General features: G+C 35.5%; 1 protein-coding gene across 1 annotated transcript; it reads right to left on the bottom strand.

Moving 5' to 3' along the window:
* Positions 1 to 651: 651 nt before the first annotated feature.
* LOC124371736 (putative inorganic phosphate cotransporter) lies at positions 652 to 18,014 on the bottom strand. The gene is given in 10 exon segments (XM_046830076.1): positions 652 to 1,455; positions 3,236 to 3,477; positions 4,841 to 4,973; positions 6,844 to 6,993; positions 8,935 to 9,161; positions 13,467 to 13,554; positions 14,294 to 14,526; positions 14,857 to 14,867; positions 17,841 to 17,959; positions 17,961 to 18,014. Coding segments are annotated over 10 exon segments (1,437 nt in total). The 5' UTR covers positions 18,000 to 18,014; the 3' UTR covers positions 652 to 1,260.
* Between the last annotated feature and the right edge of the window lie 2,060 nt (positions 18,015 to 20,074).

Genomic DNA, 20,074 nt, shown 5'->3' on the forward strand with positions numbered 1-20,074 from the left:
GTCCCTTTTCCATTGACTGAGTACACTCTGGGAGTACTTTTCCACCTCAATAAACAAACATCAGCTGTTATCGTAAACAAATACATGTATATTTGATTTCATTCACTGTTTTGCAGATAGACAAAAAGTAATGATAGAAACAAATGACAACAGCTACGTCCATCATAGCGGAAACAACAGATGCTGGTCAGTACTAATATGGCAACACCGATTCAATTAAATGCAATTGGACAATTATTAAAATATTACACAAACACTCAAGACATTTAAAGAGCAGAATTTTGTTAGAAAAGTGCTAATTATTATCCTTGAGGTACTTTAAAATAATTGTGACAAAATCGTTTTGTTGTTACCTCATAATACGCCAAATCTGATTTAATTTATATTGAAACAAGTATTCAAACCATACATTTTACATGCAGTAATGACCAACATTACTGAACTGGACGCTCTTGAACGTCTAATTATCCACATATCTATCAAAGATTCCAAAACATAACCTCACATCTTAATACACTAACCACTGAAGCCACACTCAGAGAGTAAAAGGAGTAAAACCCAGTGTCTTAGGAGAGAGTGGGGGTGGTAGCGTGACACTGGCTAGCAATGCTTGCGTAGCACTATGAGGATTCTACAATAAACACTCCAGAATGTCAGTGGATTTAAAATCGTACCTTTTAATTTGGTATATAAATTCTTCTGAATTATAAAATTACACAATATTTCCATTGTGGAATGTACTACTATAGTCTACGTTAACAAGTATTTAATTATTAATTAAAAATAATAACTAAATCCAAATAAATAAAAATAATACAATAAGTAGAGCCGAAAGTGGCTGAACTTTAATATCGGTCTTCTGAACGATTGCACTTCGGTGCACTAATTCACTTTACCCTAGGCCATCTGCTTACAAAACTAGTTTATAAAAATAACAAATATCAGCGTACTTAGGATTACGCTAAGTATATAACACTTCTTACATTTCTACCGTTCGCGACGTCTTTCACTCAGCCCACCCACTCTACTCACAGCCCGTAGTAGTCACGCAATAAATATGTCATTCGACTCACAACGCTAGTTTTAGGTCAGTTCTTATTTAATTTGTTCGATTTCTTTTTAAAGCGACAGAACATATTTCTTCCAACCGGTTTTACCAAGAAGACAAATCAAACAAGAACCGAACTGAAGAGAACAACGAAGAACGCTCAGAGAGCAGTTCAAACACTTATAAATAAACAACAACAGAGTCTGTGCGTATCAGTGTTGCGTCTCTTGCGTGTCCTTGGCGCGGGGGTTCTCGCTGTCCGGCCGAAGAGAGGCTTTATCTAAATCGGCTTGAGGGTTGTCCCACGGTTGCCGCACAGCTGTGCCGAACACTTGGTAGAAGGTCTGACACACAAAGTACACGCCTGCGGAGATGAAGAAAACCTCACGCCAAGCAGCTTGCGTAGGCTGGAACAAAATTCCATTATTCTTCCACTTAAGTTCTAATTCAAAAATTACAATTTAATTGTTTAATTAAACAGGTTATATGGAGCAGAGACGTGGACGTGGACTAAAAATGGTTTAAGCAGATTGCAAGCTGCAGAAATGAGATTTTTAAGAGGGATAGAGAAGACTACAAGAAGAGATAGAATAAGGAACGAAATAACCAGAGAAAGATTGAAGGTAGTTTCACTGCAAGAGACAATGGAAGGAAGAAGAATACAGTGGATGGGGCATGTGAAGAGGATGGGAGATAATAGAATGCCTAGAATAGCACTGGAGAAGGAGGAAGGAGGAAGAAGACCAAGAGGAAGACCAAGAGGAAGATGGGAGGACCAAGTGTGGAGAGACATAGAGAGAAGGGGACTACAGAAAATACAGGTGGAGGAAGAGGAGACCTGGAATGATAGACAAAACTGGAGGAGGCTGTGTACGACGACCCGTGATAACGGAAACGTCAGATGATGATGATGATGATGAATTAAACAGGTACACCAAGATATCAGAAAATCCACAAATGCCAACCATCTTACTAAGCTTCTTGTTTCTATCAATTTGAACAAAACAATTTTTTATTTTTTTCATGGATGGATGGAATTCTTAGTTAGACTGTTATGTATACATTTTGTTTGTTCCTATACACATCTCAAATTATTAATTCACGAGATATAAATATGACAAGATCAATGTTTTGATATCTGTAAGAAATCCAGAATAATTTAAAATTGAAATATTTAATTTGAAGGATATTAAAATTGTTTAATACTTATTAAAAGTATTTATTTCACAATTTTGTTTACTAATGATCTCAAATGCAATGAATTATAAGAAATATATTACTTTATCTGTAATTAGACTAAATAATTAATAATACTAAATTATACTAAACAATACTAAATACTAAATAAATTTGGCAAATAGAAGCATGTACGCATTAAATAACTTTTTAAAATCAAAATTACTGTCTTACAAAACAAAATTAAGAATATATAAGACTGTTATAAGACCAGTTCTTCTCTATGGAGCAGAGGGATTATAGATAAACAGGCAGAACAGAGATTGGTTACATTCGAGAATTAAATTTTGAGGAACATTTTCGGACCTATTAGAGATGGAGATGGATGGAGAATCAGGTACAACCAAGAAATCAGAGAGATGTTTCAATCTCCAGACGTTGTAGGAGAAGCAAAGAGCAGGAGACTTCGGTGGGCAGGCCATGTGATGAGGAGGGAGGATGATAAATTGATTAAAGAGGTTTGGAAACACAATCCAGTTGGAAGAAGACCTCGAGGTAGACCCAAAAATCGCTGGAAGGACCAGGTGGAGAAGGACTTGCGGAAGTTGAGAGCGGGTCAGGGGGATTGTGAAGACAGGGAGAGATGGAGGCAGCTGGTTGGCGAGGCCAAATACCACCTGGGGTATCCATGGCCATGGGAGTAAGAGTAAGAGTAAGTAATTAATAATACCTTGAAGTAATTTTGATATGATCATTATGTTACCATACCAAATTATAGTTTGGTCTGAAGTGGGTTACAAATAGTCACAAAACGGAACACTTTGAGGGGCTTAAAATTTTGTGAAAAAAGAAAACATCCAAATTGATCAAAATAAACATTAAGGATACATAGCCGAGGTAAAAGTCTTGAGTGATAAAGATGTTTCACAAGAAGCCGTTAATATCTCAACAAACGTTTAGCATTCTCATTACAAAGTCCTTTTAGACGATATTTAACGTTGAAGAACTCACCCTGCCGTGGATGATGTAGCCTGCCGTGATGGGCGCCAAGAGGCCGGCCAGGTTGCCCAGGCAGTTGGTGAAAGACATGAGTATTCCGGCGAACCTCGGGGAGATGTCCAAGTGGTTCACCTTGAAACCGGAATAGATTCCGCCGTTGAGACCCACCCCCAAGGTCAGGATAGCTACGGTCATGTAGGGGTTGCAACCCGTGTAGGAGGCTGCAACTAAGGCGATGGCTGGCCCATACTGACCTGTAAAACATCGAAAAGGGAATAGAGTATAGTGGGAACTATACCTCACATCTAACACCTTCACAAGTAAGCAGCAAAATGTATTTCTGTTAACTTCACATACACTAATCATATGGGGTAGGATGACTGGAGGGAGGGGGGAGAGGCCTCAAGCATAACTCCTAACTGAGGAGTCCGTTTGTCTGTCGGTTTTACTTCTTCTCGTCTGTCAGTTCGTTCGTTTATCTTTCTTTTGATTACCTACATCCACTGATAAATATGTTTACTTATTGCGTCACTTTTAAAACCTTATACTGTTTTTTCTTCTAGACCACTATGAACTTCATCTATATTAAATTTATACATTTTCCCCCAGTTCTGGTAATGTTTTTTACGTTTTACGTAAGCAACATTAAAAAACATTTTATTTCCCTAAGGAACTTATTTTTGAATTAATGGGACTCATTCTTCAACATGGGTGGTATTTCCGCAAACATTTAGAACATACGAGTTGCTTTTACGATTTATAAATTTTTGTAACATAATGGAAATAAAGATGTTTTTTTGATTTTGATATGATACTCGAATCAGCAGAAAATAAAATGATTCGAATAACATTCAACAACTAAAATTAACCGTTTCCCGAACCATTGCCTCTAGCAAACCACCAACTGCTGTATTATTGCTCTCTGCTTTGTGCCGTCTACTTCTGAAATTGTTACTGGAAAACATCTATTGACAGTACTGTTGTCCTCATACATTGCATGTTTTTATATCTTATAGTGATGCTAACTAGGAGTAACAACTTATATTTTTACTGACAGTGATTTAATATTTTTTCATCACAATTCTCCCCGGCTTGTACTGATATCTTACAGAATTGTTCAAACTGTTTTGTATCTTTCTGCAACTGATGTTTTACTGACATCCAAGAACGTGGCCAGGAAAAAATTTGGGGGGGTCCAGACAACTGATATTTTCCCGTAGTAGACAGAGAGTACGACCCTATTTTGTTCCTTAAAAAATTCTTGACCCGTTTCTTTGTTGAGAACGATCTTTCAGCAGCAGTACATGTCAGTAATACTGAATTATTTTAATAATAATAATAACTTAAAAAAGTAATTGAAAAAATTTTAAATCAGGGGGATCCGGACCTCTTGGAGGCTACGTCCTTGCTGACATCATACTGTTATGGTGTTTTTACAGTTTCGCCTATAGTTAATTCATTTTTTACTACTAGAAAGCAGGTCCAAGTCAGCGTTTGCATAATTGTGAATAAGTTTAATAATTTTTCAAAGAATTCATGTATTATAGGAAATTTAATAATCTTTACAACAATGTAAAGTATGTAACCCACTCAATAGAGAACACTGTTAACACTTACCGATGCCGTTGGCGATCTTGCGGACCATGGTGTGGCTGAGCCTGCCGTTCTGGATCATGTGGTCGGCGAAGAAACTGATAACGATGGACAGGATCCACATGGCAAGGTACGGCAGAGCTGACATTGTTCCATTCTGGAATATCACAATGATATACGGTTAAATAGCTTGTACAAAACTCTCATCCAACAGACATTACTTTGGATGATGTCATACCCAAAGCTCAATTCAACTGGGTCAAAAATTCACATATATAATTGTAGCAATTGTTTTATATATAGTACTCAATGTATAACATATTTTCTCTTGATTCTTGAAACGTTAGTTCTATCACCATATAGAAGAAAGTTCTGTATTCTCTGGTGGGTGGACTGCCTCAAAACTTAGGTGCAAGGTTATTTTGGAGACTCCCCAGTCATTTAAAAATATAGAAGAAAAACAATTCTTTTAAAACAACTGAAAGAATACCTATTAGAGGGATGTTTTTATTTGGTTGGGGAGTTTCTAGCCTAAACTCTATTAATCATTGGTATTGTTTTTTATTATTTAATATACGTTTAATTTCTTATTATTTTCGACTTTCATACAAATATTGTGTTTTTATATTCTAAGTTACAATAATGTACTACTGACGTTTCTCATATTTGTAATACATGTCTACGACAATAAAAAGATTAAAAATTGAAACTGAAATTCTATACAAAAGATAATAAAGTTCATCATTTATATAATCTATCAATCAAATAGTTATAACTGACATGTTTTATTGTTTTTAAACAATACATTTCAGATAACAAGATAAAAATAGTTCTTCTGGCAGTTGTCGGAAGAACTGGTAGATTTTGTGACAACCGAAATATTATTAATTTGTTTTCATAGGATTTACATGTACTTAATATCAAGAAAAACCTCATGAATAAAAAAAAGTTTAAAAGCATAAGCATTTTTTTGAGACACAAAAAGTTTAGGAAACATTATAAGCATTCCAGAACAGTTTTAGTTTTTACTCTAGGTTCATAAATAACAGAGTTGTGTTTTTTTAGTTTAAACGGCCGCCATATCTGAAACAAAATGGTTTACTAGGTTGGCAAACGAACTTAGTCGAGACATTTATAAGAATAATTTTAGTACCAGATTTCAACTTGTTTGGGCCTTTTTGTAACAGGTATCATTTCAACCTTTTTGAACATGACTTTGAGCTCTGGGGTTCATGTTCGGTGAAGTTATGCAGAAATGTTTGATAAGTGCTACAATAGAGGTGATTTCAATAGGTAGATTTTGTACACAAAATCTACCTAAAACCTTACAGGTTTAATAATCTTACACTCAGTACTTACACTCTTCAATTCAAGTTAAAATATAAGGTGTACAGAAATTATTTAATCCAATCCATCGGATAATTTTTAAACGAAAAATATATAATTTATCCCACATCTTGCTTCATTTTTTGTCTGCCTTTCCTTGAAAAATCCACAGTTTTAAAAGTTATAGCGTAACAATATTTACCTCACAACCTATAATTGTATTAGTTACAAGATCCCGTGCTATAAATTGAGGCACGGCAGAAATCAGCGTTAGACTGCCATCTGTGGAGTTAGAGGTCATGTATTGAACAAACCTCCAAACGCACTTGGATGCGTGTTAATTGTATATTTAAAATCTCTCTCTCTCACAATTCTACAAACCAAATTAAGGATGTAACAAGAAGTTTGAAGTTTGCTCTTATGGGGCTAAAAGTCAAGAGGGTGGCCACAACAGCAGGCTCTTGACACCGAAAATAGCGGAGTTGCACAATAAATAATGACGTTTATAGAAAAAGTTAATCAGTAGGTTTTAATCTCATTACACTTTAAAGCACTGTCTTCATTTTATGAATTCTTAGTCACCTGGATGAAAAATCACTTAAATCAAATGGGAATACTATACAACCAACTTAACTATCCTTATACAACTACATTCAGTTACGAAAGCGTTTAAGAGATTCCAAACGATAAAGAGCACAAACCTCTTTGATGTTGAAGTGGAGCACTTGTTTCATGAAGGTGGGCAGCTCCGTCATGAGAGTCTCGTAGCCGTAGTTCTGTCCCATGTGTGAGATGAGGATAGCCCAGAATGGCAGAGACTTGAGGATAGACATCCAGGGCACCGGCGGAGACTGAGGACAATAATAATATACAATATTTCCACTGGCCAAAATGAAACAAATCTTATGCATAAAGAGAGTCTTAATCCTACGCAATTGTCCGCTGAGAACTACACGAAGCGTACGGGCGGACAAGGCATTGTCCGCCGAGCTACTCGGCAAACGTACGGGTGGACAATTTAATGTCCGCCGATTCCATGTTTTGAAATAAAGTATATCGGCTCAAGGAATATATATTTAATTTTTTTATAGTATTCTTTTAATCTGTTAAAATCTTATCTGTTTAGACTTTTTTAAATTCAAAATACTGAGATGATGGTGATTTATTGGGAAGGTTTTGGGTGGGACGGTTTTCTTTGTTGATCAAATTACCTGGTAACAATGTGAAAACTTGTTGGATTTGTTCAAATAAGGAGATCAAATCCGGGTTTGAGAGTGAGTAGAATGGTATTACAGTCACCTTCCTCCAAGGTGGCTTCGGACCTTCTCTTATTAAACAGATCAATGTCTTCTAAGGTCATTGGTCTCATTACGGGGCATGGTCACCTGAGGAAGCATCTTCACAGAGTTGGCATCCTTCAGGAGGATCCGCTCTGTGGAAGGTGTAATGAGCAGGAGGAGACTGCTGAGCACCTGCTCTTTGATTGCCTTGCAATAGCAAGAGAGCGGTATGCCATCTTTGGTAGTTTGGACAGGGGTGGTGAATTTTCCCATGAGGACTTGATAGGTTGTTTGTGGCGGTTTGTTGAACTGCTGAAGTTGTAAACTGGTGGGCCTCATGGTGTGTTTCCGAGGTGCGCAAAAAGCCCTTGAGGCTTAAGTGCATGGCAGTAGGCCGCCCCAAGGGAAAAAAAAAATGTGACAGGAGTAATAGATAAAGATAAAAAAACTGTCCTCTTTGCCCTGACGGCTGCCATCCAATGTGTTTGCTCAAACATATTTGCGATTAGGCTTACCCAGTAAATATATAATAGTTTTAGCAAAAATTTGTAAATAGATTTTGTGACTTGATGTTAGAACATTTTTTTTAAATAAACAGCATAGGAACTCATTTATTATCTATGAGTGATTTGTATTTGTTTTTACTTTTTCCAAAATTGGCACAAAACAATTTTATTTGGTTTTATTATTTTTTCTCTCCCTTCTTGTCCGATAAAAACTCTCATGTTAAAACGCTGCTTTAATTTAGTGTGAATATACAATAGAGGTGTTGATTTATTCAATTTTGGCCAGATGGTTTTGACGATTCAACTGAGATATTTTAATTTTGGCATCAAACTAGAGATCTTGGTGTTCAAACTGCAGTGTAAACAATAATTTATGGAAAATGTTTTGCAAGATGTCTTATTTAAATGACTAGAACAAAATATGTATATAATCTAAATCATACTTTGTGTTTGAAGGTAATATAATTTAATATGCGGATTTGAGTAATTAATGGTTTCAGCCAAGTTGCGTAAGAACACTAAACTATTCGTAAACAGGTATTTCTGAGCATATCTTAATTTATGGCCTAACCTCATTTTTATCACAAAACATAGACTTGAAAACAAAGAACTGATTACGAGCTTTTGAATTTAAGTTAATAATTAGATACTCAGACTAAGAACTAACATTATCAACAAAATGATAAAAGTCTCCTCATTAAAATATGATGACATATTATTGTTCTAGTTAAGTTAAGGTGTCTACTTAAAAAAAAATATTTCTATCTAAAACTATTACAGGTTAGAGTAACAAATTATGAACTGTTTGGAAAGGATATCTGTTCAAAAATATTTGCAATGTTAAGAATATTATTTTTTTTTGTGGCCATAATTTAAACACAACATTTAAAGAAAAATAAATCTATTTATAGATTTAACTGAGATTTATTTACTTTTCATTTAACCACAGAAATAAATTAGAAAAAAATGTTACTAAAAATACTTTGTTTATTAAAAGTGGACTCACCGAGATGCCAGCAGAACCCCAGACTGAGTTGATGATATACTTCTGTTCGTCTTCCTTGATATTGCGGCAAGTCTCCGGGTCTTCATCCACCCAGAACAGAAAGGCGATGGACCAGATGGCTCCTACCAGGCCGAAAATGTAGAAAATGGAGGGCCAGCCCCCGTCGAACCCGTGCTCTGCCAGGAAGCCGCTCACTGGCATAGAGATCACAGTTCCGAACTGCGCACCTGCCACATTTCCAGAGATCGTAAGATTACCCAGTTAAAGGAAAAATTAAATAATTTTCATTTATATGTATTAATGACAAATACATTTCACCTAGTGGATTACTTTCACAAACTCAAATAAATAATCCTATTTAGTACAAATAATATTATTATGTTAGTAAGTTGGAGAATGAAAACTTTTAAACACGGATTGGTTGAAAAACTTTACTTTATTTTATCAAGATAATCCCTTTAATACTACTATAATGTTACTTCAACACATAAGTAGACCTGACAGGTATGAAGGCTTTTTTCAATACTTTAAATTAATTTAATGCAATACATTTTTTCCTCATCTATTTTGATATAATTATGCATTTACTAGAACTGTTAAAATTTTATTGTGATTATCAATTTTGCAAAAAAACAATAACTTATGAAATTTTTAAACCAAGTATCACTTTTAAAACATCATATTATTACTTTCCACTAATCTTCCTTTAGAAACTACATGAAAAGTAAACTAAAGGTTTGAAAAATTCAAAGATGGTAAACAAAATAATGAAATAACAATACCCTATTTACTGTTAAACGTTTTACAAAAATCCCAAATACTAAGTCTATATTTTAATAAAATAGTAAAACTGTATTATATTATAAAAATAAAATAATAATCTGAACATACAAAAAAACAAACTTTTTAAAATTCTTTGTTTCAGATGATTTGTACACTATTACAAAAACACATGATTATGATTTTAAACATTAAAAGTAAAGTTAACTGTGGACTTAATGCAAACAATTATTACAAAATGTGCTCATTACAAATCAGAATTACAAAAAATAGCACTGTTTTTGTACCTATAGACTGAAAGGTATCGCCAATGTATATAATGAATAAGTTTTTCCATCTTACAAACAACATGGTATCAGATTTAGAGTGTTAAGACAGGGTGTCCAGTAATGACCAAATCTAAAATTCAAGCACATTTCAAGGTTTTCAAGGCTCAAAATTATAAAATTCAAGGCTATAGTCGCGGTTTACTTTTGGCTCTTTATCGGTAACTAACAATTTTACAAGCCAAAATCAAGTCACGAAATAGTGTTTACTTTCCATGTAACAATAAAGATTTCTCAAATATTTAAGGCCTCTGTTTAAATTACTAATGTCCTTATACATTATTAACAACATTTTATAATTCGTTGTTGAAAAATTTACATTAAATGAGGTTTTTTTCAGAACCTATAACTTATAATTGAACTTCCTTGTGTTCAAAAACTTTGAACTGTAATCGTACCTATAAAATATGTTAATTTAATTATTTAAACAATACTATGCTTAATGTGGCATTTAATTTAGTTTAAAATGAATTTCAGTGTAATGTTACTATTACAAAAAATAGTAAAAAAACGTTGTAGGCCTATACAAAATTATGATAAAGTACCAAAGCCTAATTTAATGTTTATATTGTAACAGTTTGTTACAAATACATTTTAATATCCAAATAGGTAAATGATTTCGATTTTTTTATTTGAAATCTGAAAACAAACCCTCAAAAAACACAGGATAGTAAAGAAACAGTTTTACTTTTAAGTTAAAGAAGTTTTACTTACACTTTTCAACATCAAACCCAATACTATTCTAAACCAGTTGAGGGTTTAGGTTAGTTTTAGATGAATTAAGTTTCATAAAAACAAAATAACTGTTAAATAAATAAATAAAAATATATTAATATTCATTTTGTAAAAACGGATTAAACTCAAAAAGTCCAAAACATGGGCTATTCAAATGTTGAACCCTTTTTACAATTTATTTTGTGTTATAAAAAAAAAATAAATTTGTCACAGAAAAAAGTTTTACTCTTTTTTAGAAAACATGTGTAAAAGTTTATAAACTTTAAAATTGAATTACTAACGATGTATTGCACCTTTACTCATTGCACAAATTAATTTAAACAAATAAGGCTATTGACAATAAGTTAAATGAAAACAACCATTAATAGTATAGCAAGGGTAAATAAACACCTAGATTACTAAAAAAGTGTTGTATTTAATTATATATCTCAAATAAATTTAAAATAAATCCTATAGGCATCCAATTGTACACCATAATTGATCACATGATCACGTTTTTTCGATTACCTTAAATTGAAACATTTAATATTCATCACTATGTTTCAAAGAATTGGTAACCTCTTCAACATGCGAATATTATAAATACAATATATAGTCGCGTAGGTTATTTAGCCACTCTTCAAATTACTTTAACATCAAGCATATATAAATGCCATCTCTCGTCAAACCTACTACAACGCCATTTTTGGCGACTGCAACGAGAGCGAGTTACTTCCAAATTTCCTTTGTATCCTGTCAATTTCACATCGATTGTGAACATAATGAAACTGTTGCTTCAATATCTTCATTTGTGTTGAGCACGGCGTCCACTGCGACCGGCCCGGTCCAGCCCAGCCCGGACTTTTATACTCTGTCAAAATGCATACGATCAAATTGAAAACCCGCCCACTGCGACCGGTCCGGCCTGGGCTGGACCGGGCCGGTCGCAGTTGGTGGGGTGTCCACTTGATTGCGTGTATTTCGACTTCACAAAAAGGCCGAGCCGGGTTCACTCCAGCCTAGCACCGCCCACTGCGGCCGGCCCGGCCTATCCAGCCTCGGTTGGCTCTTCGGGTGCCGTGTGGGCCGAGTCTTTCCGGGCTGTGCCGGGCCGGTCGCAGTTTGGTGGGGTGTCCATTTCATTGCGTGTATTTCGACTTCACAAAAAGGCCGGGCCGGGTTCACTCCAGCCTAGCACCGCCCACTGCGGCCGGCCCGGCCTATCCAGCCTCGGTTGGCTCTTCGGGTGCCGTGTGGGCCGAGTCTTTCCGGGCTGTGCCGGGCCGGTCGCAGTTGGTGGGTGTCCATTTGATTGCGTGTATTTCGACTTCACAAAAAGGCCGGGCCGGGTTCACTCCAGCCTAGCACCGCCCACTGCGGCCGGCCCGGCCTATCCAGCCTCGGTTTGGCTCTTCGGGTGCCGTGTGGGGCCGAGTCTTTCCGGGCTGTGCCGGGCCGGTCGTAGTTGGTGGGTGTCCATTTGATTGCGTGTATTTCGACTTCACAAAAAGGCCGGGCCGGGTTCACTCCAGCCTAGCACCGCCCACTGCGACTGGCCCGGCCTATCCAGCCTCGGTTGGCTCTTCGGGTGCCGTGTGGGGCCGAGTCTTTCCGGGCTGTGCCGGGCCGGCCGCAATGACGGGTGTCCATTTGATTGCGTGTATTTCGACTTCACAAAAAGGCCGGGCCGGGCCGCCCGCAGTGTGCGGGTGTCCATTTGATTGCGTGTATTCCGACTTCACAAAAAGGCCGGGCCGGGCCGCCCGCAGTTGGGCGGGTGTCCATTTGATTGCGTGTATTTCGACTTCACAAAAAGGTCGGGCCGGGCCGCCCGCAGTTGGGCGGGTGTCCATTTGATTGCGTGTATTTCGACTTCACAAAAAGGTCGGGCCGGGCCGCCCGCAGTGTGCGGGTGTCCATTTGATTGCGTGTATTCCGACTTCACAAAAAGGCCGGGCCGGGCCGCCCGCAGTTGGGCGGGTGTCCATTTGATTGCGTGTATTTTCGACTTCACAAAAAGGCCGGGCCGGGCCGCCCGCAGTGTGCGGGTGTCCATTTGATTGCGTGTATTTCGACTTCACAAAAAGGTCGGGCCGGGCCGCCCGCAGTTGGGCGGGTGTCCCATTTGATTGCGTGTATTTCGACTTCACAAAAAGGTCGGGCCGGGCCGCCCGCAGTGGGCTGGTGTCCATTTGATTGCGTGTATTTAGACTTCACAAAAAAGGCCGGGGCCGCCCGCAGTGTGCGGGTGTCCATTTCATTGCGTGTATTTAGACTTCACAAAAAGGCCGGGCCGCCCGCAGTGGGCTGGTGTCCATTTGATTGCGTGTATTTTGACAAAAAGGCCGGGACGGTCACAGTGGGGGCGTCTTGCATTAGAAACGGCAGCGGTATAAAAAAATCAAAACTCCCGATTTTCTACAAAATTCAAGCATAATTCCCGCCCTTTTTCAAGGCAGGTAAAATTCAAGCATAATTCCCGCTCTTCCCGATTTTCAAGGCTGCTGGACACCCTGTAAGAGAATTACACAATTATGTAAAGTGGAACATTTTATCAGTTTATTACCTTTAAAATCATGTTTGGAAAAAAAATGTTATAATCTTGTTCATTGTAGAGGATAATCTATAAAAATTTGCAAAGTAACAAATGTTTATCAAACAAAACATTGTTGTTAGCTTTATTCAAGTACGAATGCAATCGTGAGAGCGTACCTGCATAGACGAATGCTCCCATCCGACTGCGCTCATTTGGTGGCACCCACTTCGCAAGCATGGCGTGAGTGCAAGGCACAATCGGACCCTAGAAAGTATCAAGTTTGTCAACATTATACAACACACAAGACTCACAGTTTAGAGACCTAAGAACTACCACCTAAGAACCACCACATCCTATTTATAAGCCCTAAAACTAACCTCAGTGAGGTGTCTACATTTGGAATGCTTTTGTGTGTAATGTCACCTATATAAAATAATTAACGGCAAATCTTTTCCTCAGATTATATTTACCCTAGCTAAGTACACTTATCACTAACTATTAGACACATAAATAATGAAGAATCTCACATAGCAACAAGAAAATTATTACCGATTTTCATTCAAATCCCTCAAAAATGACTGGGGAACGAAGGATAACCCCTTTTTTCCATTGTGCGAAGCTGCCATCTTGGAAATAAATGGGTAATTTGTAAAACTGATATCAGGTACGTGTTTCTTGACCCAAAAAATTCCCCACAAACCAAGCTGAAAAATCCATTTTTTCCGCCATTGAGCAGCTGCCGTCTTGAAAAGGTGATGATAGATAGTGACTTCTGGTTTGCGACAAAATATTTCTTTTTTATTTCACTTTCTATATACCCCTAACATTTTTTGATACACCTAACACTAGATTTCATTAACCTACAAAGATCCCTGAATTTTTATTTGAATTGGTCAAATCATCCAAAAATAACAGAGGTGGCCTCTGCCTTTTGGATGGCCCTTAAATTCAAAGTTCAGTAGAACACAAACACACACGCTTAGGTAATTGATGATGCACCTACCTCTCCAAGCCCTTGGATGAACCGGACGACACAGAGCCATCCAAAACCGTGATTGGCAGAGACAGGAACTAGGAACCCGAACACGGAGTTTATCAGCATCCCGACACCGAGAAAGTACCGAGCACCAAACTTCTTAGACAGGATACCGAATGGGATCTGCGTTAAGACGTAACCATAGAAGAAGGAGCTCAAGATGTATCCTTGCAGAGTTGTGTCCCAGACGTAGGATCCTTCTTTGGTGTATTCCTAAAAAACAAAATAGTCAATTTAATTGTGTGAAATCAAGGTACATGCCAACATGATATAAAGGAGTATATGAGATTTATTTATTACATATACAAAGTTTTTCATTGTATAGCAGTCAGACCTAAGCATATATAAATAATACTTGATAATACAGCACTATACAAATAAGTGAAGTTTCAAACTTCTACAGATATAATAATTATTTTCTTTAACGTGAACCTAACTTATCAATGGAATTTGATGTATAGAAAGAAATTTTCCTCTCAATTATCTGGTTACAACTCAACACTTAAAACAAAACACTAATATTTCAACACTATTGCTCATTCTTCTTTTATAAAACTGTCACTGGCTGTCTCAAAAGCAGTTGTTAGTTTGATGAAAAACCATTCTCGCTCGCGCCCCAATGTAATACAAATGTAAAATTCACTACCTGATTAAATATAGTTCTTGGCAGGTTGTAAACTGTTATTATTGTAATTAAATATAATTAATGAAAAACCTTTCTCAGCCTACTTAATTATGGTTCTTAGCCTAATTAAAAACCTCTTTTAGAATGATCAACAGAGACAGTCAATTTCCTAGACCATTTTATATATTTATCTTTTTTTGTTGTTCCCTTAGGACAAGAAGCTTATAAATTGAACTTAGTCCTATAAGAACCTTAGCACTGCTTCTGGAGTACCAGAATATTCAGGATGGGTTAGGTTGGGGGGGAGAGGTCACCTCTTATCGAGATCCATGAGCAAGAATTAGGGCACTAATATCAAAGTCATGTCCCTCCAAAAGAAGGGAAGGCCAGCTCTGAACCAGCCCCTCCAGTGAAAGCAGGCAAGGGGTGGCACACCCTTGTTGAGGCTAGCAAGAACCTCTGATACTTCCACCTACTCCAACAGTCATCTCCCTCAGTAGACTAGACCTATCCAATTACCCTTGCACTCCAGAATCTCAACATTTGCTCCTGGATATCCATAAGGTTGCCCAGATTTAAGTGACACATCGGTTTTTGCTGTGCCCAGTGTGTGTTCAACTCGAAGGTATAAACCAGCCAGAAGTGATCCCTGCTGGGTGATATATTTATCATAGAACAGGAGAAATTATTGGTTCTGGCCAATATCAGTAGAAAATGAGGAAATGGTTTATCGGGTTGTATAATCCTTGGAGAATATGTGAATTCCACAAAGAAATGAAGTTGCATTTCTAAATTCCTCGTCTGATGATTCTTAGTGCTTGTTTTTTAAATGTAAGGAAAGTCGTACTGAATCAAACTCCTTGTATAAAATTAGACTCAATATTCTCCATTAAAACAAAATTAAAGTAGACTCTTAAGCTAGAATAAAATGTTTTGTTGAAATTACTACTACTACTACTACTAAAATAACAGAGTCTACGTCATATACAAGATTTAAAGTTTGGTGGTCCACACTTATGAAATATCTCATGGGAATTGGGGTAGAGCAATCTCTTTTTTGTAATATTATAGGTACAGAGAGTTTACATACCATATCCTCATCCTTATCTAATTTGTGATGCACACAAAGGTACGTCTGAATCAACAAGCAAATTTACTTTCTAAAAAATTACATTTGCATGATCATCTTTAAAAATACCACATTGGGTTCAAGCCATGACAAAAATTCCAAATTATAAGATGTATACAAGATATTAAAGGACAGGCTACAAAGAACGCCAGATTTAGATTTATTTCCCATTTTGTTTCCACAGGTTTATACGATATTCATACTGTATTTGAATGATTTGAATATTTTGATGAATTTGAAGTTTTATGTAAATGGATGCCCTTTATATTACAATTTCTGTTAATTGGTATGTAACAAATATGTAAAGCAATATTTGTAATACACAAAATAGTAATAATTTAATAAAAATTAAAAATACTACAATACTTAATTTTTTCATTTCTTTGCTCCACTAAATTTTACTTTTAAATCGGATTATCGGATTATAATTTCAGCTACAATAGACTGACAGACTAATTCACTGGCTATAAAAATTGTAACTCATTGGAATTGTATACATGTTTTCAAATACAAAACTAATTTGGTAATAATTAATTTAAAAAATCTCATTATTATATGAATCCACATTGTATAATTTTCATTAAAACACCTAATTCTGCTCCGATCATACTTAAATAAATTAAACGTTCAGAATAATTAAATTAATAAAATAATTTAATAAGAAATTTGTATTTAATTAGTTAAAACAATAAATGGATGGGATAGTATTATGCTGGGTAACTGCACTATAAAACTGTGGAAATGTGGGGGAAATGTCGCAAGAACAAACACCTACTAAAACTACACAAACTATGGTTACCAAACATATCTTATTTTAGGCTCTAAAACTTTTGTCATGGACTATAGAACACGATCATTAATTTCTATAATAATAGAAAGACTCTGAAAAAGGTTCTGAAAGATGTGAACCCTAACCATACAAATCTGGAGAGTTTGAATTCATATTCCATGGTTGGCTGAACTCAATGGTGGTGTGCCATTAACCATTACTACCGTATTGCCAATCCTTTTTTCCAAAATAAACCATCCAATTCTAACATTTTGTAACATACAAAAAATGAAAAATGTCCCTAAAAACCTATTGTCCTTTCAAATTATCCATCGTCAATAACAAACTATAAACAATGCATCCAATTGTATCTTTAAAACGAGATATATTCCATAACCCAACAACAACCAAAAATATGTAGTATAAGTTTTTGAGGTTTAAAAATGGGAGTCATTGTTCATAGGGGGCTAAAATCAAGATGGTTTCAATTACAGTTGGATCTTTTGCGTTTGACAACTGAAGATGGATTTTATTCAGCTTCCAGCAACCAAACGTCTCTGAGTGACAAAAAATACTAATTGGGTTCTAAACGGTGGCTGAGAGCAAATAATGTAAGAGGCCACATTAAAAACATCTGTTTATAATAATACTACTATGCACAAATCAATTTGAATTTTACCCAAATACAATTTGAATATGTCTTTAACCTAAACCAAAGTTTTCAGATACATCAAAGAAAAATGATATTTTAAAAATATGTCAGACTAAAAAAATATAGTAAGTTAATGTGTTATCAAATATAGAATTTCCCTAAACAATTTGGAGCCTGAAAGGGAGCATTGGAAAATATTATTGTTTAAATGCAGATCATGCACTCAAATTATGTGCACCAACAGGTGCCTGAACACTTGTTAGTTCTTTAATCCAACAAACTGTAAATTGGCAGGTACACGTATTGGTTATCAAACAGTACGAACTAGCAACTCACCACAGCTTTGGTGCCGTTGTTGAGCCGTAGCGCCAGTACCCGCACTCATCGTCCACGACATTGTCATCCTTGGGCAGAGCTGTCTGATTGACCATAGCCACAATTGCCACCGACATGTTCGATCCTCATCACGTAGGCGTTGGCCATGCCCAAAAAGAGCATCAGTGTCACAAAATGCCGCTGGCCCAAGCATGCTGGAACATAATCGAGGAGGTTGGGTCAACCACGAGTGTCAAATTCAAAACTACAAAGCATAATAATTCGTGATAAAAATACACTGTAAACACTTAAACAAGTAACATTTTGTGAATTAATGTCTCAGAGCCTAATTTCAGCTGTTCAATACTCTGTCAGGAAGAAATGTTTAACGTTAAAAATTAATAAAGTTATATTTTTCTTCTTCAATTTACTCATAAATCTGAGTGCAGGGAGTAAAAAAATCTTTAAAAAGATTTTGTTATCTTTTAAGATCAGATCTGAGATCCTCGCCAAAAAATCTTTTTTTTTTACCTTTTCAAAAAAGAAACTTGTATTCGATATGTACTACAATAGTTGTGCCTGTGGTAGTTAAACCCAATACTTCTCCACAGTGACCTCTACTACTCGTGACAACAACCCAAAAACTTTCGTTTCAATAAATGAAAAAAAGTATTTCATTCAGAAAAATGACGATCGTAATCGTAACACACGTAGTGAAATCAGTTGCTGAAAACCTGAAATTGAATATTACACCTGCGATTGAACCGTGTGTCTTGTCGGCGTATAAATTCTTTTAATTGTTTAAACCGAAGAAAATGAAAACAAATTATCCCTCTTTCTGTACAAATAATTCACAAATTTCAACATTGCTCACTCCCGACCAAAGACTGCAAAATGATAAGAAATGAAAACAATGTTATTTACACATTTCTCACAATACCTGAAATAAATAATCAAATATTTATTTTATTCTAGAGTGCCTTAAAACTAAATAAAATGAGCACATGTACTTTTGAACACATTTATTTCAAGAAAACACTGAAATAACTTCAAAAGTTCAGTTCTGAATCAGTTTTAATTGCCTTCAAATATATTCACAATATATAAATACGTATAAATTAGCCTTATACTAAATAGTGAGATTATAATAATCAGCACTTACGAACTGTGATATCTAGGCCAGCCAACATAACCTAATCAACAGTTTGACATGGTAAAGCAGTTTCTGTAAAATGGTTAAACAAATACCTTTTTTGGGGAGGAATTTAATATTATACTATTACCTTCCTTAAATTAAATAAATAGCGAATATTTAGTTATACTTTTCAATAGGACATATAGAAATTATTCTACACTTATATATTGAATTTAGGATAAATTGTGTTATTTAGTTCAATTTAATTATTTTATCAAATATTTTATAAATGATTATGGAAAAATAATATATTATATAATAATATTTTATTTCATCTGATAAATAAAGCTGGAAAATAACAAAATTATAGATTTAATCTTGGGTAATACGATTATTTATTATTTAATTTTAAATAAATAAAAAATTTAAACATGAGAAAATATTTTAGTAATCTAAATTTGTGTGTCTAATTATTTTATTTCCAAAAATTTACAGTAACGTTTTTCAGTAGCGGATAGAATTATTGGATTATTTTGTGGAATGGCTTTATTTTATTTCCAACAATTGTATTTATTTATACATTTGAACTTATTTTACACTATATTTTTAGTTACACAGTATTGTACAGAATAAATTTAATTTTGTTTAATTTTTAAACATTTTTTTTATATTTGATTCCTGCTTACTATTAATTTCGACTGAGGAAACAATTAAGGCTTTAAAATAACGATGCACTTTGAAAGTGGAACTAGTACCCAGTGTGTTTCATGGGGGGGGGGGGGAAAATGCTTGAAATGATTTAATCAGAACTTAAACTAGGGATTGCATATTCTTTCAGACATAAAATCTAACATCTAGTGATATAATATTTTGCACAAAATACAGTGTAAACTGTTGGCCCATTTTGTTCTTAAAAATATATGAAGACAACAGATAAAAATTAAAAATAATGTTCTACAGTTTTACCAACCAACTACACCTGACCAACTCCGTTCTTACAGGTGGAAGAAAGAGTTGAGAAGCCAGTAAGCTATGTATTAATACCAATCATTACTAACTTAAGATTAGTTTAAGCTGTAAAGTGTTAAATCTTCGATAATCGTTACTCAGAAAGAAATGAAAA

Source organism: Homalodisca vitripennis, unplaced genomic scaffold (assembly GCF_021130785.1).
Source record: "Homalodisca vitripennis isolate AUS2020 unplaced genomic scaffold, UT_GWSS_2.1 ScUCBcl_1910;HRSCAF=6118, whole genome shotgun sequence".
In the NCBI taxonomy this organism is placed as follows: domain Eukaryota; kingdom Metazoa; phylum Arthropoda; class Insecta; order Hemiptera; family Cicadellidae; genus Homalodisca; species Homalodisca vitripennis.